A 26,084-nucleotide genomic window follows, 5' to 3' on the forward strand; every position below is an offset into this window, starting at 1 on the left:
TAGGGCTGAGTAGCTCAGTTGGTGGAACGGTAATCCGGAGGTCGCAGGTTCAAGCCCCGCTCCAGTCAATTTTTTTGTTCAAAATTTCAATAAAATAAACATCCGACACTTTCCTCTGATTTACAAAGATTTTCCATGGTTTGGTCATCAACAGCCCGTCTTGAACTCTGATTTTTAAGCGTTCTCCTAGGAATTGTCTGATGTGTAACAATAGAGCTATGTCAACATTGTTTTTGGTTTGTTTTTGAAAAACGAGTGCCTGCAGCCGCGAATTGGAGTCAACAAGTTTTTTTTTTACACTGATATCGAAGTCACCGGTGGATAAAAGTAGGCGTAAAGCTCGGTTCATACTTCATGCGAATGCGAAGCGAATTTGACGTCATGAAACATTCGCTGCGAAATTCGCCCGAGTTGAAATGTGTTCAACTGCTACGAATTTGCAGCGCGAATACTTGCCATGACGCCACAAATTCGCGTTCGCTTTCGCGCAGAGTATGAACCGGGCTTAAGCCACGGTAAACATTATTCAGTTGAAAAGCTTGTTGGAGTGAGCACTCTTTACGACTTACGGACTTGCATATACATCAAGTGTGATTCAGACTACAAACCCTTGGGGGTATTTAATGGCATCTATTTACATGTAGGTTACAGCATGCCGAGAGTGTTTGTGTACCTCTGTGACGTCCGTGGACCAGTCAGTCTGTCAAGTAGGAGTGCCAGTGCTGATCCCCACCATGCTGTCTGCTGCGTTACAGCCATCCCTTGGTAGGCTCTGACGAACAAAGAATGAAATCCAAAAATCAATTTTCAAAATCCCTTTTTTAAAGAGGTTGTGGAATGCTCGAAGACATTTCTGTCATTTTTCGGGTATATGTAGCCTAAGGTGTGATGAAATAAAAACGACTATTGTGTCTGTCATGAAATGAGTACAAAAGGTACTTTTGAGAGCTGTTTTTCAGCTCCTGTTTCGACCCGAACGTGCAATTTGTGTAAAAGTCGTCATTGGGGGCAGCAAACAAAACATAGTAAATCGTGACGTAGTAAACAGGACTCGTTTATACTATGCTGCATCGGGAGTCCTGTTTACTACGTCACGATTTACTATGTTTTGTTTGCTGCCCCCAACGACGACTTTTACACAAATTGCACGTTCTGGTCGAAACAGGACCTGAAAAAGCTCTCAAAAGTACCTTCTGTACTCATTTCATGACAGAAACAGTAGCCGTTTTTATTTCATCGCACCTTAGGCTACATATACCCAAAAAATGACGGAAATGTCTATGAGCATCCCACAACCTCTTTAAAGATAAATCCAAAGTACAAAATTAGAATCACTGATCACATTCACATGACAGGGAAGGTTTATAGCTTCTGAGGAGCACCTAATGGACAAAGACATTTACAAGTTGGTAGACTGTCAACATAAGGCTGGAAAGCTCAGTTAGTCGAGCCAAAGGCAGTCAAAGGTAGAACCAGCGCTCTGGAGGTCGCAGATTCAACTCTCACTCAACTACTTTAACCCTAACTCCCTAGGGTGATTTACTAGGAACCGTCCTCATCCTTGCAAATCCCAACACCATACGGGAAACTGTGCACATAAACAGTTGGACTCTGTTTATTTGTGCTACGCCTAGTCCCACGTAAAGCAGTCCGTTTACTAACAGCAGTCATCCTAACAGATTCCAACAAACCCTGGTGTTGGAGTTTGGCTGGTTGGGGATCGTTAGGGTTAAGAAACTTACAAAGTATGATTACTGTCCAGCACTCAAAATTCCATTTAAAAATTGCTTGGCCAGCTCTCAGGACTATAACGCTTGACACAAATCAAATTTGATGTACATTTAAAGCACTCAACACATTTTGTAAAGGCTGAAGTAACAGACAATAATGATATCCTTGAAATATTGCTTTGTATCAATTCACTTAAAGTAAATTTCAGTTTCACTCTTCGTATTGCCATTTCTAAGGGTGTTTCGTGGCCATTGTGTTTTTCATGCTTTCAAGGCTGAGACATTCAATTTAAAAAAAAGTCTGAATATTGGATGAGGTCTGAAAACTGTACATGTACTGCTTTCTATACTGATAGTGTGGTCTAGCGGTGGAGCACAGGATTCATGATCGTGAGATTGTGGGTTCGAGCCCCACCGTGGCCATGCGTGTTAATTGTGCCCTTGAGTAAGGTGCTTTACCTCAATTACTCCTCTCAACCCAGGTGTTAAATGGTACCGGCATTATTCAATGCTGGGAAGTTAACAGACTCACTGTGGAGGAGGTGTGGCGATCCCCCCACAGCAGCATATGAGTCTGGCCCAATCGCTAACGAAAGAGAGATGGGCACTCCGTTCCTGTTAACGCAGGTTCGTCCCCCTTTCAATGTCTTTCTCTCAGATTCAAAAAAGTCTGATTTCAGACAAAAGTCTGAAAAATCTCATGCCTGTGCTTTGTGTAGTTACGAGCAGAAACGTTGATGTTATCTGAGGCAGAATCTTGAGCATAACTGCTGCTTGAGCACACAATATTGGCAGAGTTTTTGTGTTGTTCACTACAACTGTTAAAACGGTCAACATACTACCCCTCTATTCAGCAGGGATGAGATTGTGATTTAACAAAAAAGTCTGAAAATCGATGAAGGATCACAAAGATTCATATCTTTCTATAAAGATATTGATAATGTCTTTCTCTCAGATTCAAACAGTCTGATTTCGGACAAAAGTCGGAAAAATCTTATGCCAGATTCAGAAAATGTTGTATAAAAAATAGCATTCTATTTTCAGATATGTGTATGACGTTCAAAATGAAACGTGTTCCAGCAACAGACCTCCAATATTCATTCTGTCCTTAAATACCGGATACACATGGAAACCACACCTCAGGATCTTTGTGCAAATCAGCATATAAATGAAACTGTATGCCCTCCAGAGCAAATTCATTATTACGGCTGTGCCACATATACAGAATATTATATTCGATCGGCATGCGGATATCAGAATGGCATTTATTTATTCGAAAAAAATTGAAAAATGAAGGCAGGCTCAAGGAGATGATGGAAAACGTCCACAATATTATTAAAATTGTATTTATTTGATCTTCAGCCGAATATCTGAACGGCATATTTTTAAATTGAAAAATATCAACTGTTTTTTTTCCGGAGGTTTCATGTAGATGACGAAACTCATCCACGATATTATTTAAATTGTATAAGTTGCATGGTTGGATTGTTTTTGTCACATACTACAAGTTTGACAAAAGCCTCTTTTGTGCGTGATTTGTGAGCTTCCATGAGGACTATTGGCTCAAATTTCTTCTGTAAAATCGGTCATATATCAGCGTTCCGTTACCCGTTTTTTTAGCTGCGGGATAGCAGCTCAACATCATGTTTCTCTGTTAGTCCGTTACACATGTAGTTAGCAACAAACGTTAACATTGTCTATTGCTCCTCCATATTTTGATTTCAACCAAATTTTGTCAAAAGTATTCAGTAGCCCAGCCCCAACATGTCACATGACCAAACTGGGGTCAAAGGTCATCATGGGATCACTGTCTCAAATGACATCTTTAATACCTCCAGTTTAAGATTTCCTTCCCAGAAATGTTGATTTTGATGAACAAAGTGGAAAAAAACAACCATTTTGTGTGCATCGTTCTATTGTTCTACAACAAAGCCAGCTATTTCAAAGCCTGTTTTCTCAGTTGTGTAATTTGAACTCCAAGGAAGTAATTAATAGGCAAATACGTCATATCTCCAGAACGGGAAGGGCTATGGAGCTCTCATATACCAAATGAAAGCTTACATTGTGGGCTTTCTAACCACATATATAAGTCCATTTCTCTTTTTTGCGACATAATACCCTTTTTTGTGGAGCCGGTCACAAATGTAAGGAAATACTGCTGGACCACCAGCATGACCAGGCTGATAATTCTGCATCGCCAAAACAAACACTGCTTCACACATTTGTATGCCAAGCAAACATCTGCGGAGAATCAGTCAATAGTGATTACATTTCCATCACACATCATTTGGCTGAACACCTATTTTGGCAAACAAAATCCTTCCAGAGCTTTGCACACTTCTGTGCTTTTAGCAAGTCCCTGAAATTGGTCGCGAGCATCCAAACTGATTGTGTAGCTGCATGCATGTAAGCCTTTAACACATGCTCACAAATTATAACGGCATGAATTGAAACTGGAGAAAGAAAAGAATAGACTTGATCGGATAGACGCGCCAAGTACCGTATTATCAAATCAAGTTTGGCTTTTTCAACACATTTTTGACAGTGTTCAGTTTGTGAGATAGAATTTCTCAAAAACAACCACAGTTGTGAGGAAATGTCAGACATTGTCCAATGTGAAACCGTAACCAAAATCCATCATGAACTTGGACTAAATCAAGACATAATTTGATAAAGTATGCATTAGCGAGTGCTGAAATTACAAGAGCCTTGAAGATTGAAGATCATTGCGAAAAGATGAATTTGTTACATGCACATGGCAGAATCCTGGACATCAAGGCTTCAGTCAGCCTTTGAAAATTGGGTGGTCAAACTTGTCTTAAGTCTGTCATCAAGTCAACTTAAAAAAAAGGGCATCCGACTTGCTGAGTAAATTAAGCTCTGAACGTAACAAAATGGGTTGACCATACTTATAAATATGTGCATGTCGATTCCAAGAAATATGCACAACTTTCGAGGGTTTTGTTTGCATTCAAATTGATCATAGCAGTGCTGTAACATTTAACTGGTGAAGGGCAACCACAGTGTAAAACGCGCAATGAATTTTTTTTATAAAAAGCCATTTGTACGTGCTGCTGGATTGCATTCATATACGCAAACTCAGTATTCCAACTACGAAAATGCATAACAAGATTTGATGATTTTCAAACTGGGGGGGGGGGGGGGGGAAGAGGGGGGCAGGCAACACCAAAAAGGGGCTCTTGCTTGGAAAAGGGGCATCTTCCGTCAGTGTGAAAGTGGAGGAAAAGAATAATGTCCCGTTCATTTCGCTATAAACGTATATGACAGGATGTAGGTAGATCCAGGGAGGTCACAAGCCAAAATGCCGCTGGTTGAAAATAAGTATTTTAAAACTCTAAACATTTCATTTCCCTGGTATTAACAATTTGTGACCCATCATACCCCAAACAAGCTGAGGGAATTTCCTGAAAAGATTCACTACTCGGGAAATGTGCAAAAACAGACCGTCCACAACAAGATTTGTGTGGACAAAACTGTCCTTTTGATCAAACGCACCTAGTGGTACAAACCTTTCAAAGACCAACACGCAGTAATTCAACATGGTTTTGAAGGGGTAGTCAATGGTAGTAGGCCATAAAGTAAGCAAGTTCAGGCGAGGACCATTAGTCCACTAGTCAGTGGTTGATTTGTGACGTAACTTACGCCTGCGCTATTAATACTGTAGTCTAACAACGGTCAAAACGTCACCCCCATTGTGCTTTATGATGAGCGTGACAATTGGTAGACAGCAATGGAACGATGCTCTGTAGTTCAGTTCCAAACAGTCCACTGGAGTAAGTCCAACCAATGCAACCATCCTTCGTTCTAGCGAAGTCATTCAAACCATAGAGCAAGGAACACTTCCCAGCTCCACATGGTCAAACTATGCTTAACAATATAGTTCGCGCCTGAACTTGACCCATGTTGTTCAGAAAACTTACTTTCTGTTTTTACTCAGATTTCAAGGCTGTGCCTGCCCTTGGGGCTGAATCTGAAAAAGTAACAAAAAAAAATCCCTGAACTAAAAACAAAAACAAAAGAAAACAACAGAAACTGAAATCAAAAAGAAATCAAAAACGTATTAAAAGCTGATTGTCTCCTTCCAGGGGACTCTCAAAAAATTCTGTTTGAGGGAAGTATTCAACTCATATGTGAAATGGTTAGAAACAAAAACAGTTCAAACCAAATGAAAAACGAAATGAAAATAACGGGTATATTAAAGAAAAACTGAAATTAACACCAGCAAGTAGTGGGGTTGATGGTACCCGAAGGCAGCTAGTAGGTTTATGTACTGACATTAGATTGTACACGTAGTTGTTTAAAAATGGATGCAAGTGACAATCGACAATCAAGTGCAATTTTCTTAAACATGGCATCCAACACTGAGCCCAAGAAAAGCTTAATTGTAGAAATTTACCACTAGGCTAATAAAGTGCGCATTTTTGACATTTTCACAGTTCAAGTATCAATTTAATTCAGCTGAAACAAAAGTGAAACTGAAAATCCTCTTCCACGTCACATTGTTGAAATACATTATTCATTAAATGTTAATTAGAGAATGAGAGGATGACGGCATTTTGCTTTTACATAAAAATTGTTTTCACAGCCCAACAGAATTGAACTGTCACAAAAGCTCCAGGATTTCTTTTTGTTTTGTTTTTGTTTCTGGGCCAAGTATGCCAAGGTAAAATCTTTAGTTGCCAGAAGCAGAACTGAAATGTCCACAATGTTAAGCATTTTAAACTTTCTCTTTTCATTTATTATTTTTTTCCCCCTGCAACATACTGGGGGTGGGGGTCGGTGGCTGTGGGTGGGGGTTGGGTGGTTGCGGGTCGGGTGGTTGTGGGGTGGGGGTTGGGTGGCTGTGGGGTGGGGTTGGGTGGCTTTGGGGTGGGGGTTGGATGGTAGTGAGGATGGGGTGAAAGGGTGGGGTTGGGAGTGTGGGTGGAGATCTTAAAAATCTGATCGCACAGTCCAGGTAAATGTTTAGCCTACAGCTTAAAAAAAATACCAGTTTCTATATAAATTGTCTTATTTCCACTTGAAAATCAATGAACAGAATTTGCTTACTTTAATAGGAAATGCCACGGTGCATACTGCACAGCACAGTAACACACCGTCAAACAGGTTTATGGTGCAGTGCACTTTTACACACTTGGTACTCCATACAAATTTCACGATTCTTATAAAATGCTAAACGGTTCTCCCTTCTTAGAGTGTGCACAACGCAAAATGCATAATTCTGTTGAGGAATTTAGTGGGGGGGGGGGGGGGGGGGAGGGGGGAAGCCGAGCGTGCTGCAACATACCGGGATTGTCTTGGAACGCAGACCGAGTGTGTTAAGCTGGATATTGATCGGACGGTCACCCAATACGGACGGAGTGCTTAAGCCATCTCCAAGTCAAAGTGGCTGTTGGGGATGCACACGGTTATATTGACATTATCGGCGGCTCAATAGCCCGGGGTTGTGGGAACGACGACGGACGTTCTTATCAACGGAACAAACAACCCGAGTGCGACGGCGCTACGTGCCGAAAAATACATCGCTCAAACCCCATGGGAATATATGTACTGTGGGTGTATTGAACATTTTCAAAGCTTACAAGAAATAACTATCAACAAATCAGACTTTGAATGTATTACTCATAATTTCTAACCAATATCGTAGAACTGCTAAATGTAGTTATTTGTTAACCACAAAATCTATTTGCTGAGTAAATATAAAAAAAGGTTAACAGCACAAGATGGCATTTGGTGCTTAGGTGACTTTTGCTTTAAAAAGCTGACCTTAAGTATGACTTTAGCTGACTTTATAATGAAAAGCAGCTGTTTGGAATTTAGCCATTATCTTTGGTATGGCAAATTTAAATTACTTAAACCCTTTATGGTTTATTTGATGATTTTTAAAATAAATCTGTAGAAGTCCTTAAATGTGACATGTCTTTCTCTCCAGTACTTCTATAAAAGATGCATACCCAATGCTTTTTAAAACTTCATTTTTTTTTCTTCTCTGAAAATTTTTTCAATTTGTATGTTTTAGTCCAATTTTTGGTGTCTGCAACCCTCTTTAAAAGGAATTATTCATTTTGCAAAACCAGCCCTGTGAGATTGAATACCAGTTGAAAAAACAATATTTTTTTTCAAGGTGCAATGCAAAAATAGCATGGGAAACATGTCTTAAAAAAAAAAAGGTTTCGGACAATTCTAATGCTCAAGAATTGTTTGGGTGGGCAGTGGTTCCCTGCCCAGATGCAGCGGTGGCGGAAATTTTTTTTTTTGGGGGGGGGAATTGCTAGACCTCACTTGCCAATGGGGGGGCGCTCTTTTCTATGATTTTCTTTTTGGTATATGTTACACCTGCCCCCCCCCCCCAGTCCCGCCGCCTATGCCATGGCAACTGCACTGTTAGTAGGCCTTCCCAATGATCGAAAGCGATCATTCCATCCTTTTATTTCCAGAGACAGGAGACTAGATAACTTATTTTTTATGTTCACCCAGATATAGGGCATAGAGTACATAATTTTGGACCTGCCAACAGTGTGTGTGTGGGGGGGGGGGGGGGTGGCAAGTGGGAAAAAGTAGGGGGGGGCAATGTCCCCCCCCCCCCCCCCCCCCCCCCCCCCCCCGTTCTGCCGCCGTTGCCAAGATGTACATGTATGAATATAACACGACGATACAGACTCAAAACAAATCTGCGTAATGTAATAACAGCGATGGAAATAAATGACTCTTTTCTACAGAAAGGAGGGCAATTAGGGAGGAGAAGTCTGGATGATATACTGGATGTCCCTGCATGACGCCAGACTAATTGGGTATTTTATATCCGTCTTCCGAGTGACAGATGGGCGGACATGATCCACTGAGATTCTTGGACTTGCACTGATTACATAAGAGACAAACTAATTGATGGTCCAAAGGGCATGGATTTGTCAGTTTGTCAAAAAAGAAAAAGGTACACTCGTACATCGGTGGATTTGTGAATGCAGGATAAAGCCAGCTTATAAACATTTGTTACTTTTTCACAGTTGCATACATATACTGTAACAGCTACATACATATACTTTAACAGCTACTTACATCTAGCATTTTCAACTTTGTTTTCAAATTTCAACAAAACTTGAAGAGTTTTAAGGTTTTGGGGGTTTTCTATGGTTCAATGTGGTTTACTTCTTAAAGGTGTACCTGGTTGTACTTGGGGTGAGGTCTGGACATTTTTGTAATACTTTTGATACAAGCAAGGGTAAAAATCCCTTGAGGAGATTCTTGTGATGATCAAATATATAAATGGGGATCATGACATCTTCAACAATGAAGTAAATGTAGATTGTGAAAAAGTTCAATACAGTACCCACGCCACAGCAGGGCACACGTTATCTATACATACATGTATGTGCACAACATATGATATAAACAGAGCTTCTTATCATGAACAGCCCCCATTCCCCCCCCTCCCCCCCCCCCCACTCCACCAACCCTCCCCCCCCGAAAAAAAAATAAAATAATAGTGTTATATCAAATCCAAATGACTAATGACCACTTGACATCAATGCCACTATGAAATTACACTTTACTTGAACAATATTACGTGCGATTGTACGGGAAGAGGGCCAACACTTCTCTGTAAGGGATCTTGTAAGCTCTTGCTCGGGTAGCCGGACAATGCAAGCGAAGAATGTTAACTTTGCAAGCATGAAGCAACCAAGAATTTATTCTGTTCCTCCTGGACAAATTGTCAGTCTTGTGCGCGTTAAACTCATATCAGCTTGATGCATGACAGCAATTTATACCCCTCGCAGAGAGGGGGCGAGATGGAGGTAAAGTGGACTGCCAGAGGACACAGTGAAAAGCCAGCAGCTGGATTCAAGACCCCGAAATGCCAATCCACTGCAAGTTGCTTCGTAACTAATGCATGGTACCAATTTATACCCCTCGCAGAGAGGGGCCGAGATGGAGGTAAAGTGGATTGCCAGAGGACACAGTGAAAAGCCAGCAGCTGGATTCAAGCGCCCGAAATGCCAATCCACTGCAAGTTGCTTCCCGGCTAATGTATGGCACCAATTAATACTCGTGCTGAGAGGGCAAACTACGGTAAATAGCTTGCCTAGGGACACAATTTAATTCAAACTCTTAACTCTCAAATTATGAGTCATGAACCCTACCTATTGAGTTATATAGCTTGCTGCATGATTACTTTAAATGGAAGCACATTTTAGTAAATTGCTGACGATAAATTGTTACAATTCACCCATTATTCTCAGAATCTTTCATCCCCCGCTGAAAATACTTTTTTTAACAGCATACAGCAATCATTGCCACAAGGAATGGCATCACTTGACATACATATTCCAAATACAAAACAAACAAATGTGATTTATATATTGGATTCAGTACTAAATTAAGCAAACACCTTTAGGCAATACATCACACGACAAAGCCTTCATTCTGCATGCATAAACATCACACGTACAAAACTGCATGATACAAATTAAGCCATATGGTATGGACTCCATGGGTTTAAGGGATCCTGTGCAATTTAACAAAATATGGGATGGACACTCTGATGAAGGAGCAGCGTGGCCACTTCTTGGGATTTTTTCCCAAGATCTTGGGAATTGAGGACAGGCCTTGGGAACATTTCAACGAGCCTTGGGATTTTTTTGCGTATTGTGAACGCACGAAAGTATGGATTTCGCATGCGCAAAATGTTAACTGAAGCACTTTGTGAGCCCCCTTCACATAAGAATAGGGTCTATGCCACTACTTTGATACATAATCGTGATATGTTGGGAAACCTGGGGAGTTTTTCAGAGGTCATCTTGGGATTCTCAATTTTAATGAGTGGCCACGGTGGGTCAGGTAGGACGAGTTGAGGGGATGTAGACTGGAGTCCACGCAACTACTCAGCACAAGGCGGACAAAACTACAAAACTCAGGTTTATTATTTTGCAACAAAATCTAAGCTTTTTCACATCAAGAATGCCAGACTAGATTGCTTTCTGTTGCTTTCTAGACTGCTTTCTGACTAGATTGCTGACTGTTGGCCTTATCATCTCAGGTATTGATGTCACAAAATCCACAAATTTCGTCCAAAGAGAGGCTGGGGAGGATATAGTGGAATCCGGCGACCAGAATTAGAAGCTTTTACTGCGGTGGTGTCACGCTCACGCGCATGCTGCACGCGTTCTTAAAGACGAGGCGCTTGCGCACTTTGGTATTCCTATAGACTTTTATCACGCTGCCGCCATTTGAGTCATGTTCCCTGTATCCAATAACAGTACTAAATGATAATTTTTGTGTCCGAAAAGGAACCAGACTATTTTTACTTCCAGCCTCGCTTTGGTTACGTTGATTTGAATGGGAAAAATCCAAATGGCGGCAACGTGATAATGGTCTATTGGTTGAAGGAGCCCGGAGTGCGTGCGTACTACCTGAGCGCGACTCGCATGAGCCTGGTGCCACCGCAGAAAATGGCTGCCGCCACATTTGTCTATATACAATGTCGATGAGGCTGGAGCAGGAAATGTTCTCATGTACATGTACACACAAGTTGAAATGGTCATGTAATGGTTACAAAATATCTTTTCTTGTATAAGGCCAAAAAAAATAGTCGGTCTCTGGTCAGCGCACGCGTCGATTTTAATCATGCGCGTCAATCTTTTGTTTTTCCACAATTTTCCGCGGTAGCTCCTACAGCGCCCTCTATTGTCGCACCTCCTCAAATTTTTGTACCAAGGAGCACCAAGGAATGGGAAATTGCACCAAGGCAAATGATGGAGGACACCAATGTACATGAGGACACAAAAAAAGCAAAATAGAACCCCACCGTGTCTGTACAATCCAAGCTTGAAAAAAAACAAAAACAAAAAAAAACAACCCGCGTCGCCGCATCAATTTCGGAACTTTGGTCTGACCAGAGACCGAGTATTTTTTTTTTGGCCTAATCATACACAATGCAAATTTGCACATTTATACTGCCACTGAGCTGTGCAATATGTCAAAGTAAAAATTTAATCCTTACAAAATATAAAAAAGGGAAAAACAATAAAACAATAAAACAAAACAATAAATAAAAATAGATAAAATAATAAATCTACAAATTGGAAAAAAAATTCCAAGTCCCACAATGGTGATTCAAACCACTCTGGGTATGCCACTGTATTGGCTACACAATTTTAATTAATTAATTTTTAGTTGTTCATTTTTGGGGTTAAAGATTGAATTCGCCAACCACAAAGCCAAATGCTACTGGAGATGGTACACATAGTTACAAAGAAACAAACAGGCAGGTAAGATTGCGAGCTTGCACACAATTTTGCAAAATTAATGAAAATAAAAAAACGCACTGCTGGACTGATTTTACAAGTAACATTGCCCGTACACTATTTCTACAAATTATTCATAGTTCACATCCATGCCAGATCAGTACATAAACAGGGCCCAATCTCACAGCAGTGTTAGGCACATGGTTTTCTTTCGGTACAGTCTTTTACAATTTCACAACGATCGTAAGTTGTTAGCACAGCAATAGGCAGACACTTGAAAGGCAGAATCAATTAAAAGTGTTAGAAAAAGGAAATCCCCAAGTGCATGAAGGTTTAAGAAAGTCTTGGCTGTAAAAGATTTTGTTGTTGTTCATGCAACTGCAGAGGGTGAAATATAATGGTTTGACTTCAAACATATTCCGACTAGGGAAGAGCTCAGCCAAATTATGGAATGTACATGTAAGAGATATCGCTGAGAAAGAATTAAAAATTCTGCCTGTGACAGCTCGGAATCAATTTCACTAGTTCATTGTTTCTGAGATTTTTTGCATATTACACCCATTTCCGACTGGCATTCCAAAAGAGCCGCCAAACCAAAAAGTGCGAGGAGAAACTCTCATCAATCCAATAGACTCTGGAGTCATTCCAAACAATTAAGGCGATTCACAATGCAGTGCGCCACGAAGAGTTTGCCATGCAGAGTCCATTTTTCAAATTTACGGTCGACAAATCCCGACTCATTTGAATGAGTGTGAGTAGACAACTTGAGCTAATTTGATATAGATTGGGGCACAGCAGTCTGCCGTCTTACAAAAAACACCATATTGATAAAAAAGAAAAGAAAAGGGCAAACAGATACTCAAATTATACGTTTACGAAAATACTGACCGCAAAAAACCTGAAAACCTCAAATGTCCCACGCTGTGAGTTTGCTGTGATTTTGTTGACCATCTCCCACAATGCACTGGGAAAAATGAACTCTCCGTGGCAAACTCTTGGTGGTGCACTGCATTGTGAAACGCCCGAATTGCAACAGTTGAGGTTTAAACAATTTGCATTTCGCTTGCTCACGCTTCAATGGTCGAACTTGATTTAAATGTCATTAGGAATACTATTGTAATTTGGTTGGCGGGACTCTGAAACACCAGTCACAACCGGGTGCCGTTTCACCCACTGCAACAGTCAGTGCCCCCTTGTAAACCATCCCACAGTGCCATGAAATGGGCCCTGGGCCAGGAACTGGGAGGACGTTAATATCGGGATGGAGTATTCTCACCTCCGTTCACACTCACATTAGCAAACTACGAGTCATCCAGGTGGCAGTGTGACAAAACGCACAAAAACTTCCAATCAAATGTACATCAAAGCTACTTAATAGAGCACTCAATAGACCATTATCATGTTGCGGCCATTTGGATTTTTCCCATTCAAACTAACGTAACCAAGGCGAGGCTGGACGGGAAAATAGTCTGGTTCCTTTTTGCACAAAAAAAATTATCATTCAGTTCTGTTATTGGATACAGGAAACATGACTATAATGGTGGCAGCATGATAAAGGTCTATGGGTACTAGGCTTGGGCGACTCCAAGCCACAAGTCAATTTCAAACTGAAAATCAGACTTACAATTTTCAAAACAGTTATTGTAACGGCGGTTTATCTCAACGCTTTTTGAATACTCAATTTGGTGTCAGTTCGTGACGGAACTGTTCCTCCAAGATTTGGCGTATGACTAGTGTTGTAGTCACAAGTCAATTCACAATTCTGGTCACAAGTTATTCACATGAACCGAGACAAATGCACTCCTCTGGTATTGGTCATCTCCTGTTACTTGTGACCAGAATTGTGAATTGACTTGTGATTTACTTGTGACTGGACTTATGACGGACTCAACTACAACACAGCCTATAAGAGCAGTCTGACAAAACACTTTTGTGGACTCCGCCATGCACAAGTAAATAATACCACATATTATCACAATATTGATAGAGCCATTTGCGAGTGACAAATGCCCTTTGAGATTTACATTTGAAAAACATCTGGTAGACTGACTTACATCTGTAACTTTGAATTCTCCAGACCAAAGACACTGTTGCTAATCACATGATTCGGGGCAAGCTCTTGCATAGTTACGTAAGAGACGCTCAGCACCAATACATTGCTCACAATGGGTGAGAATGGCACAAAGACACCAGGCCATACCAGAGCTGGGGGTTACTAGCATAAGGCTTGCCCCGAATCATGTGAAGTAGTAACAGTCTCTTTGGTCGGGAGAAAGCAAAGTTAAAACGCGCAAAGCATTGGATTAAGTCAGCGTTCCAGATTTTATTCAAATTTAACTCGCAAATGGCTTATTAACCTACTGCGGTAGAATCGCGTTAGAATCGCGTCAACGCAGCTTGTGAAATATTTTCCAATTACATGATATACAAATGCACGCAGAACGCGCACAATCTGAGACAAACAGAACTTAATGTACAAAATTCCATAGGCTTGTCTAAGGGGCGTGGCTAACTCGCAAACGGCGATAGGTCAACAGCTGTATGTGCACATGTTCTGGTGCAATCTTATTGTGCAAAGGTACAGAATTGTGCACATTGTTCATAACTAGTTTAGTACACAGCAACCCTGAGATATAATGAGGTTACCCTTGTGTCCCCTTGTTCCAACCCGTACATGTATGTACATGTAGCTCCAACAGAAAGCAAACGCGTGAACACAGTATGAGGAGAACCAGTGCGCACATGCAATCATCCTTTGCCCTTGTGATTACACCACAGCGCCCCCTACAGTTACTGCATGGAGTCCAATTTGTGTAATTAAAAGCGCACAATGTATCTCACTCTCGCATTTCAGCAAATAGGGAGAAAAGTATCATGAGATATCTGATTACACGAGGTCAGATGGAGGATCTGGATATTTTTCCACTTAAGAAAAAGCATTAAATATAACCCAGCAGTTGAGATGGTTTTTGTGTATATGGAGAAATCTTATCCTGAGCCTACCTTGACGATGATATCGTTCTTCAACATGGCTGACCTCAGTATTAAAGCCTGTATCAAGACAAAGACAAGCAAACACTGTAAATCATGGCTATCTCAATGAAACTAATCATAATTTGAAACCGTGTGGAACTACACCCAAGGTTAAATTGTTGTGGATTTGATGCTAAATACAAATCACTGGCGGGAAATGCAAGACTGAAACAGGGCCGTAGCCAGCCTGGTTAAATAAAGAGGGTCGTTTTTACCACAAAGTGGACCTTTTCATGTCTAATAAACGTTTGAATTTGCGCACATACACATTTGAGTTTCCAGCGCGAGAAGAAAGTGCACCTGCGGCCGATTTTATTGGGGGGGGGGGGCCTGTAAAAAAGGAATCCCAGTTGCAGCTATAACTGATTTAGGCAGTGTGTGGGACACTGGAGATACTTGGCCCACTGATCCTGGTACTGAATCGGACTCTGCTTGTTTGAAAATCAAGAAAATTATTGGGATTTTGGATTTAGAAACTATGCATGGGTTTCCATGCACAGTATTTATTCTCAAAACATAAAACTGCAATTGATAACTCATTGAGTAGCAAGAACATGTGTAGTGCATATGGATAAGTTCTTCTTTCCTCCATTAAAGCCGGAGTCCATCATTTGCAGCTAACCAAAAAGTAACTGGCGTAATTATTGTAGAAAAACATTCTTGGTTGAAAGATAGTAAGGGGACTAAACTCCCTGTGAAATTATTCTTTCTGGCAAGCTGTCATTTTGAGGAAATCAACAAAAGAAGGCCTTTCAAACGGTGCTTCTTAAGACGCACCGTAGGAAATTCAAATTAGTAGTTTGTTTTGTTATTCGGCGAAGCGCGCTCCAGCATTTGCACGACGCACACGCACTTGCTATAATTCGTCGGATCAGTGCGCGACATCGCGTAGCTGCAATCGGCTCAGTGAGAACGTGTATCGGACGCTAAATTCAGGCCCAATTCAAAACATGATTCAGCAACTTTTGATTTGAAATCGAGATCCTAGAATGCTGTTTTCATCGAAATATACAGCTGAAGCTGAGCTGAAACTTCATCAGGTTAGTTGTTCAGTACCCTTCTTTAGAATTTGAGCACTTTTGTTGCTTCAAACGAACAAAATGCACAAATTCCAAATGATGGACTATACCTTTAGCTTTTGAGTGATCACCCTTTTTTTCTCATGTGCAATGCTGTATGCCAAGGACATTTCTGACCAATATACCAACTAATTTTTAATACTATGTCAAAAGTGAAAATACCTTTGTTCGTCTCTGGAATGCCAGGCCCATCGCCAAAGACTTTTCAAATGTTGAACTCCTCTGGTCCACGTCCCTTGCATAAAGAATCTAAAAGCAAATCAAAGTCAAAGCATGAATCTCAACAGAACAGGCCTTCAAAAGGGCTTCGATTAATATTTTTAACTTTTAAACTGAGGTTTTATTGCTGGTGATGTTTGAAGACAATTGCGACAACGATTCTTGAAATCGCATTTCTGGACGAAAGAAATTTTCTCTTGCAAAATTCCTGGATCCTGTGACACCTGACAGTGGAGTACATCCAAGGCTCACTCTCTGTACTTTGACAAAACTGACACACCAAACCCATCTGTGCTGAATCCTTCCAAATCTTACAAAACCAAGTTGTTTGATTTTGAAGGATTTAGGATGGCTGTAACACATCAAACCCATCAGTGCTGAATCCTTCAAAATCTTACAAAACCAAGTTGTTTGATTTTGAAGGATTTAGGATGGCTGTAACACATCAAACCCATCAGTGCTGAATCCTTCAAAATCTTACAAAACCAAGTTGTTTGATTTTGAAGGATTTAGGATGGCTGTAACCAACCCAACTGACCTTGTTGTGTGAGTCGATTCTGGCGTTGATTTGATCGTCCAGTATCAGCTGCATTAGCTCATCCTCAAGCTCTGACACGGTGGTGTTGAACGAGGCTGCCATCTTCAATAGGTCCGCCGATACGTACGGACTGAAATACTGCAGAGAAAAGAAAACGAAAAACAATACTCAATCTAAATTTCTGCACCTGTAAAACTGCAAATGGACAGAAAAACAAGCAACATATGACCAAATTTCAAAAGTAATACATTATCTCCAAACAAGGGCGGATCCAGAACACAATTTTTTTGGGGGGGGGGCCCAAAAAAAATTTGGTCCCCCAAAAAAGTGGGTAAAAAAAAATTACGGCGTGGGGTTCGGGGCACGCTTAAGGGCCCTGAAAATTTTTTGGATTCTAGATGCTCTGTGGTGCGATCTGAGGCAATTTCTGACCACTTTAACCAATTTGTTTGAGGAAAAGATGGTGGTGTACTCATTGCCTGCCTTTATTGCAATGTCACATAAAAAAATTAAAAAAGTTGGTTTTGTTTTTTTTTTGGGGGGGGGGGGGGCCATGGCCCCTTTGGCTCCCCCTGGATCCGCCCTTGTCTCCAAATGACTGATGATGAGGGACTGAAATACCAAGTAAGTTGTTAACTCTGGAGTATGTGTAAACACTGGGGTGATAAAGTATATTTTCAGGTATCTTTTAGGGGTTGAATAAATCCCAAACTTAAATTCTGGAGCTTGCGATTGATACTCTGTGTAACTTTCGATTCCGACTCACTTGATCTGTTCTGTCAAAGCCATGGGCACAGCTCGAATTGGAGATATGAACAACATTATGACGTGAGGGTGATGCTTTTCTTTTACTTTCAGTGTGTTGCGATTTTGAAACATGTCTAAATATGCTGCAAAAGGTTCAGACAGCAATATTTCCTCTAAATATGATTTTTTTTGGGGGTGTATCAATTCAAGAAATACAGAACTGGAACTATAACAGGCAATGTCCCTGTTTTCACCTTTGCGACGTCACAAGCTTAAAGTGGGCATAATCTGCCATTTAAAGTCTGTTTACAAAACTTAAAGCTATAGTCCATCGTTTGCAGCCATCCGAAAAGTAACTGGCGTAATTATTGTTGAAAAACATACTTGGTTGAAAGATAGTAAGGGAACTAAATTCCCTGTGAAATTATTCTTTCTGGGAAGCTGTCATTTTGAAGTTATCAACGAAAGAAGGCCTTTCCAATGGTGCGTCTTAAGACGCACCGTAGGAAAATTTAAATTAGTAGTTCGTTTTGTTATTCAGCAAAGCGCGCGCAAGCATTGGCACGACGCACACGCGCGCGCGGTTGCTATAATTCGTCGGATCAGTGCGCGACATCGCGTATAGCTGCAATTAAAAAACAATTCAAAACATGATTCAGTAACTTTTGATTTGAAATTGAGATCCTAGAATGCTGTTTTTCTCGGAATATACAGCTGAAGCTTAGCTGAAACTTCATCAGGTTAGTTGTTCAGTATCCTTCATTAGATTTTGAACTCTTTTGTTGCTTCAAACGAACAAAATGCACAGATTACAAATGATGGACTATATCTTTAAACCATCATTGTAATGGGGAAATACATAATAAGTTTTTTTTTTTAACTAAACCAAATGCCCAAAAGAGTCTGTCTTTGAAAGAATGCATTTCTGCAGTGAGTAAGAGAGTTCCCAGCACTTTATGAAAACAAAATTCCCTATATTTTCCTGTTTTTTTTTAACTGGAAAATTTCCTAAATTCCATGAGAAATATTTTCACTTTAATAAATTTGCTGGGAAGTCAAGAGGTGGTTGCAGCAAAGCAACTAAGATATTGATACCACACAGGCGACTTGTCGACAAGCCATGGCCTCCCTTCTCACCTTAAAGTGAATGTACAACATTTGCTTTTGCTGCAATTTTCAGAAATAAATGGATTTGGAGGATTAGTATGTTATAGCAAATATTGTTAAAATGACTTGTTTCACATTTTGGGCTTGTGGATGCTGGAAAAACCAAGAAAACCATTCACGTTCTTGTAGTCTGGTTCCCTGACCCCACTTAAGATGAAACGGAGAATTTATAGACTTTGGGGAATTGTAAGGTCAGAGAATCAGTCTAGAAGGCTCGTACCCCTTCACAGGTGTGTAATAAATTGCAAAGAGTTTTTGCAGTTTTTGCAGCAAAGAGTTTGCAAGCAGTTTTCGAACAAAGCCAGTTTTCTCCAACGCTGGTCGGCCGACCAGAGTTGGAAAAATAAAATGTCAGCACACCAGGAGCCACGATTTTAAAGGATGCTTTAGACTGTCCGTCCCTAACAATCCAGTAGAGGTATTTCGTGATTATGTGATCATTTCGTTTTGTGATGTTTGCAAATGTTGTATCTTCCCTTTCAAGCCATTCCTTCATCAACAAATGTTCTGAGTTTTACCTGCTGTTTGGTGCTTTCCCCAAATTCCCTAACTTTTCCCCGACAGGAAAAAATGGAAACTCATTTTCAAGGTTTCCCTGATTTCCAGATTTACTGGGAAGCCTGTGTTATAGATACCTGAATCAAAGCTCTGTTTCTGATCTGTGAGTACAGCGTGTTGACGTGCGGTGCCAGGTACATGTCAAGCAGCAGGTTGTCTTTGATTTCGTCCAGGAGTTTCAGGCAGGACGCGTACTTGGACTCGTAAAACATGAAGATGATGTCACGGAGCTGTGGCTCCAACTCCAGAAACAACTTGAAGGAACTGCGCAAAGAGGTAATAAATATACACACACACAAAAGAATAACTGGCAATGGTGAGATTGATGAAACATTCAAACCTCTCTTCCCCATGACCAAAATAGAAGGGAGAAAAAAATGGTGGGGAAAAAGGCAATAAGGTATTATACATGTACGGTAATTTGAATTTATTGTAAATTACCAGCAGACACTGCCAGAAAAGGGCCTCGCATGCTTCAATGTATGGACGTTATTATGTCACATTATTTATCATGAACAGAGTCACATAACATGAAACGATTCCTCTCAGAGACTAGATGAAATAAGCTATTCCCTTCATAATAATAAAATAATAATCGTTGTGCTTACATAGCGCTTTCCATTGTATCAACAATCTCAATATACAATTTTTACGCCGATCATCAGGCCATGAGACCACGCGGCAGCCGATATCAGCGCTCAATCGGTCCTCGACCCTCACAGGTACCCATTCATACTCCCGAGTAGAAAGAGGCAATTGTAGCGAAGTGTCTTACCGACGGGCACAAACAACATGTTCCTGGCAGGATTCGAACCCACCCATCATCGTGCGTGAGTCCATAGTTTCTACAACTCGCCTGTATGAAACTACTAACATTAAAAAAAAAATATGGGCAGCCATCATTGAAAAACAAAACAAACAATTCACCATCGTTGCCATGTTTCCATGTGTACTTACCTACTGGAGATGACGTTCTTCTGCAGCTCTTGCCTGTCAAACGACGCCAGAGCACACAGACCTCCATACATAGCTACATTGTTGGCCGACAGCAACTAGTCAAAGAAAACAGAGGCGTTTCATGGTGGAATAAAACAAGTCGTCAAGCCAATCACAAGTCAAATCACGAGACAGGTCATTCAAATAGCTTCTTATGTGACTTGAGACATGAAATACAACTCTCAATCAAATACATGTACTGTGCTTGCTGGATGAAAGTAACACCCGTTTCAGACTAGGACTCCAAAACAAGTTATCCAAAAGATTTAAAGTAAGCACATGAACATTTCAAGATTTAAAACAGGAGGGACTGGCACTGAACCGAGTAGAGTAGAGGAAAGCTATCCGACCAAGAAGACATGATCATCATGGAGTCCAACCCTTGAGTTCGGGGACAGACGGAATATAAACAGATGGATGGATGGATGGATGGAGGGACTACAAAAGAGATTGACTCTTGCCTTTGTTTAAAAAACTGTCCATTCCAGAAAGTTAACCTGTCTAAAACCACAATCTATTTGGCTTGATTTGAGCTGCTCCTAATACTATTTGGTTTGGCGAAACTCTGGAGCATCACTCTGTAACTGGTGTAAAGGTTATTAACCCTAACCACCCCAACTCCATCAAAATCCATCCCCCCATTTTGGTGGATTTTGGGGGACTTGGTCCAGTAGGCCTGGTGTGACTATATATTGATGGAGTATGATGGACTTGGGCCTAATGGCCTGAAGCAGTGCTAGGGGTATCCGATTGATTTTGCCTAGCTTCCTGTACTGCTATTGTGATAAAAGCCGTGTGTAGCAAGTCCATGAATGTCAACCAGTGCGTCAGTGGTGGATTCCATTATGTCATGTACAGTTTTGCATTGGACGCACAGTGATTGATGGATTTTGATGGACTTGGTCCAGTTCCTAGTAAAAGACGCTAGGGAGTTGGGGTTAAACAGAGACAACTCACATCGGGGAAGTCACAGTGATCAAAGACAGCCTGTAGGAAGTACTTGGCGGCTGGCTTGTATTTCTTCATAGCGAGCTCCGCTAGACCAGCAGAGCACTTCAGCTTGGTGACGACAGTCAGATTATCCTTAGAATCTCGCTGAAACAAAAATGAAAAAATTAAAAAGTTGAAACCTTTGATGGCCAACTTCAGAAGTAGAAACTGGTTTACTTGATAAATTTCCAACAACCCCAAACTTGCAAAATAGGGCTGTTTCAAATATACTATTTCAAAATTTGATCATCACCCGATTATCCAAAAGATTTTTTTTTTGCATTTCAAATGTTCGAAATATGTGAGAGATGATGAAAAACGTCCACAATGTTCTTTCAATCGTATCAGTTGCGTGGCTTTACTGTTTCTCAAATGCACACACTTTTGTTGAAAGCCACTTTCGAGCATGATTTGAGGGCTTTAATCAGTTTCATGGGGACCATTAGCTCAAATTTCTTCTTTAAAATTAGTCAAATATCAGCCATTCCGCTACCTCTTCTTAAAATTACTTTGATAAGATATTTGTCAATTTTCAACAACTGCAGAATCACAAAAATCTCAAACGGCAACCACTTTAGGCTGGTGCATGTTGCCTGCTTGGCAGCTCCAAAACATTTTGCCAAGTTTCCAACCACGGTCACAGTGGTGGTAGGCAGGCACAAAAGGGCTCGTTCAAATGACGTCATTTCTCACAGACCATCCACATGCATCAGCATTTTGAGCGTCAACTTGCATAACGCGCATCGGCTGCGTCGTATTTCGAACACATTTCGAGCAACAAGCGCGCGTGTTTGGAGCATTTTCAACACTGCGCAATGCGTGCTTCATTACGTAAAATACGCAGTTGCAGTTCTCCTACAGAGATGGCTGTCATTGAGCGAACCCTATTGGACGTATGGTCTTTTTAAACCAAAGAAATTACAGTTTCAAAGACACGAAATGAAATTTTTTTAAGTTCAGATTTGTTCAGCCCACCCACTGTTACCTACAATAGACCATTGTCATGTTGCAGCCATTTGACTTTTCCCCATTCAAATCAGTGTAACCAAAGCGAGGCTGGAAGGACAAATAGTCTGGTTCCTTTTTGCACAAAAAACATTATCATTCAGTACTGTTATTGGATACAGGGAACATGACTGAAATGGTGGCAGCATGATAAAGGTCTATGGAGTTTAATGTTCAAATATAGTTTGCATTTCTTTAGCTACATATCTATGCTGATGACCAGGCATGGTGCAAGTATGGATATAGCACATGATAATTAGACACACTCATGCCCTTTTTTGTCACTTCAAAAGCCTTGACTCAGATACTTACGTGTCCCTCGGATATCTCAGGAGTTGCTTCAGCCTTGTTGACGTAGCTGAGCACGTGGGACCAGTTCTGAAGATGGATGCTGACCTACGTGTCAAGTAAAGAAAGGAAACGTCAATATGTCATATTACAACATGGTATGAGATGATGAAACTTCACTGATTGAGAAGTGTTAATTAACCCTCCCTGACGCGATATTTTTATTTTACACAACTATCTGGGGTACTTTGTGCGCTTTCCTATGGGGCATGGTTTTTATAACCAGGCTTGAGTGGAGGCTACTATTTTTCAACTTGGTACGGATTTCGGACTTATATTTCCCTTTTTTTAAAAATCCTCCAGAGCCTCGGATCAGAAAAGAAAAAGAAAATTGCTGCTATACAAGTAGTATCCGACTGAAAAATAACGTTTCTAAGCTAAAACTTTAAATTATTGAAAAAAAAGAGCAAAATCTGTAGGGTGCAGAGCAAGCAATCGAACCCGAGACCTCTGATCATTAGCCAGCATGCCTAACCACTAGGTGACGGCGGTGCTCGACCAACTCCTGCAATTTATAAATTACATGTATATACTTTCACACATTGTGGAGAGAGTATATGCGCGCGTATGTAAGTAAAAGGTTACAGGATTGTAGACACGGCGCTCTACAATTCTATAACCTTGATTCAAGTCGCCTGAAAAATGGGTAACCTGTACTATTGTGTAAATAAAAAATTCGCCTCCCTGACTAGCAAATTCAGATCACCATCACAGCAGTCAGAATCAATCAAGTGACTGTTTTAAACAGTTAAAGGGAATGTACAACATTTGCTTTTGCTGCAATTATCAGAAGTAAATGGATTTGGAGGATTAGGCCCAAAAAAAAGTCTCCGGTTTCTGGTATGCGCGCGCGTCGCCGCAGCCATGCGCGTCGGCAAAATGAAAAAGTTTTTTTTTTCAATACAAGATGATGTCTCAAAACCGCCAAACTCACTGGTTTGACTGGAATCCTGCTGCTGCACAATTTTAAAGTGTTTTTAGATGGGGTTATGATCGAGAATAAGCTTTATGTGGCCTCTCTGGACTCCCATGTATTTGCACTAAGTTTAGTCGGGCACCATTTGCAGTCATCAGCCGACATTTGAAGCCAAAAAAAAAAAAAACAGGTAAAAAAAAAAAAAAAGCCGCGTCGCCGCACCACTTTTGGGGCAAGCTCCATACCAGAAACCGGAGACTTTTTTTTTGGCCTTAGTATGTTATAGCAAACATTGTTAAACTGACTTGCTTCACGTTTTGGGCTTGTACATGGTGGACAAACCAAGAAAACCAATCATGTTCTTGTAGTCTGGTTCCCTGACCCCACTTAAGATGAAACAGAGAAATGTATAGACTTTTGGGGAATTGTAAGGTCAGAGAATCAGTCCAGCAGGCATGTACCCCTTCACAGGTGTGTAAACAGTTGCAAAGAAAGTGCGGAAAAACTGTCATGAAATTTGTGTTTTCTTGGCACCGGAAATCTGACTATTCGCTGAATTCGCACATGATTGCAAACAGTGTGGACTCAATTTATTTTGGTAAATTTTTGAAACTGTTTTTTTCCCCAACAATTGCTGTTTCTTGAAAATGACAGGCTCAATGATTTCACAGGGTGATTGACACTTAGGCCTAGTGTTATTTAATAAAATTCAGGGTTTTTGAATTTTATTTCAATTTTTTTGGTTTCATGTAATCATGGTAATGTATCGTTTAATTAACTGCACTTTATCTTATTTACTTTTAGGCCAAAAAACCCAAAAGACTCCGGTTTCTGGTATGCGCGCGTAGCCATAGCCATGCGGGTCGGCAAAATTAATTAATTTTTTTTTCAATGTAACATGATGTCTCAAACCGCCAGACTCACTGGTTTGACTGGAATCCTGCTGCTGCACTATTTTAATGTGTTTTTAGATGGGGTTACGATCAAGTATAATGTGGCCTCTCTGGGCTCCCATATATTTTGCACTAAATTTAGCCGGGCACCATTTGCAGACAGTGTTGTAATTTTGTAATTGTGCGTCTGGAATCCAGACTGACGGAGCGATGGTCGTGTATCTGGAACCTGTAAACGCTTTTTAATTAGCTCTATATACATCTCAAGCCTTATGGCCTTACTGAGGTCACCGCAAGCTGCACTCTGAAGGATATTTTGAGAGTTTTAAGGGGATCGAAGCGTCATCTACAACATCAGCCGACATTTGAAGAGAAAAAAAAGTTGGGTTAAAAAATTTAAAAAACCCGCGTCGCCGCAGCACTTTTGGGCAAGAAACTGGACACTTTTTTTGGGGCCTTAAAGCATTTATATATATTTTTTTGTCTCACCAAAAAAAATAGGGGGGGGGGGGGAACAGACATGGAATTCTAAGCTCTTTTTTGACTATGTGTGGCTCTGAATAGAGCCAGGTTCTGAAAAGAACCAGTTGGTTTGTCAGTGCTTGTGGTACGTGGTCTAACTTAACCCTAAAAGGGATGGGTTATTTTGACCATCTCTCAGGCGGGAGGGGGGGGGGACCTCTAAGATCAAGTGACAAAAAATTTTGAAATTCGATACATGCATAGAGCAACTCATCATGAACATACCCACAAAATTTCATGACTATAGGTCAAAGGCTTTTGGAATTATGGCTGATTAATTATTCATATGTACGAATGGTAATTCTGCTCTGTGTATTCGATGTTTATGGGAAAATTCAGTTTTCACGGTGCATAGCGCCGAAATTTTTTTCGCTGCGCGGCAATCCATGGTCAGATTTTTATATTGTTGGTATCTAAAGATGCGCAAGGCTTGAGGCTAAAAGGTCATAACAGCTCGGGTCGCAAAAAAACCCATTTACAAGGCTATCGCCGATGACTTTGGGATGACCTTTTGGATGTGCCCGATGTACTTCTTGCATTTCTTGGGCGTGGCCTTCTGTAACCAGAAGTCTCATATCCCCTGGATGAGCTGTTCCTTGGTGGCAGGCTTGACTTGTTTTCTCAGATTATTCTTGAGCTCTGCCCACAAGCTTTCAATTGGGTTCAGATCAGGGCTCTCTGCTGGGAAGTTCATCCAGTTGATGCCTAGCTCTTGCATAACGCCCCCGAGTCAGTGCACTTGTGTGAGTTGGACAGTTGTCCTGTTGAAAGTTGTCCTGTTGAAAGCGGTGGCCGGCGGGAAAATTTGTTTCTAGAAATGATTTTAGGTGGTGGCGCAAGATATTGTTGGCGTAAAAAAATCTGAATCCATAATGCCTTCAAAAATAACGATTCCGGTAGTCCCGCGCCTGGAAATGCCTGACCACACACGGACTTTGAGTGGGTGTTTCAGCTTTCCTTTCAGAACAGGTGCTTTATTCTTTTTTTTCTGAAGCACTTTTTGGCGTGGCGCTCAATTTGAACACTGCATTCATCTGAGAATTTTTGAATTTCTCGCGCTCTTCTTGACACTTGCCAAACG

At 40.8% G+C, this 26,084-nt stretch overlaps 1 protein-coding gene across 2 annotated transcripts in view; it reads right to left on the reverse strand.

The window, feature by feature from the left end:
• Nucleotides 1–673: 673 nt before the first annotated feature.
• The window catches only part of LOC119737862 (COP9 signalosome complex subunit 1-like), a 30,299-nt gene continuing 4,888 nt past the window's right edge, over nucleotides 674–26,084 (reverse strand). The window contains exons 5-13 of one of the 2 annotated variants that reach the window (XM_038212493.1): nucleotides 22,637–22,720; nucleotides 21,287–21,424; nucleotides 20,291–20,385; nucleotides 19,411–19,597; nucleotides 16,862–16,999; nucleotides 16,267–16,353; nucleotides 14,996–15,043; nucleotides 5,672–5,721; nucleotides 674–772 (exon numbers count right to left, since the gene is read on the reverse strand). In XM_038212493.1, coding sequence (XP_038068421.1) covers nucleotides 5,692–5,721; nucleotides 14,996–15,043; nucleotides 16,267–16,353; nucleotides 16,862–16,999; nucleotides 19,411–19,597; nucleotides 20,291–20,385; nucleotides 21,287–21,424; nucleotides 22,637–22,720 — 807 coding nt within the window. In that variant the 3' untranslated portion in view covers nucleotides 674–772; nucleotides 5,672–5,691. The remainder of the gene's footprint in view (nucleotides 773–5,671; nucleotides 5,722–14,995; nucleotides 15,044–16,266; nucleotides 16,354–16,861; nucleotides 17,000–19,410; nucleotides 19,598–20,290; nucleotides 20,386–21,286; nucleotides 21,425–22,636; nucleotides 22,721–26,084) is intronic. The other variant, XM_038212491.1, reaches the window with a different exon arrangement.

This window comes from Patiria miniata, unplaced genomic scaffold (assembly GCF_015706575.1).
Source record: "Patiria miniata isolate m_02_andy unplaced genomic scaffold, ASM1570657v1 HiC_scaffold_3, whole genome shotgun sequence".
NCBI classification, from domain to species: domain Eukaryota; kingdom Metazoa; phylum Echinodermata; class Asteroidea; order Valvatida; family Asterinidae; genus Patiria; species Patiria miniata.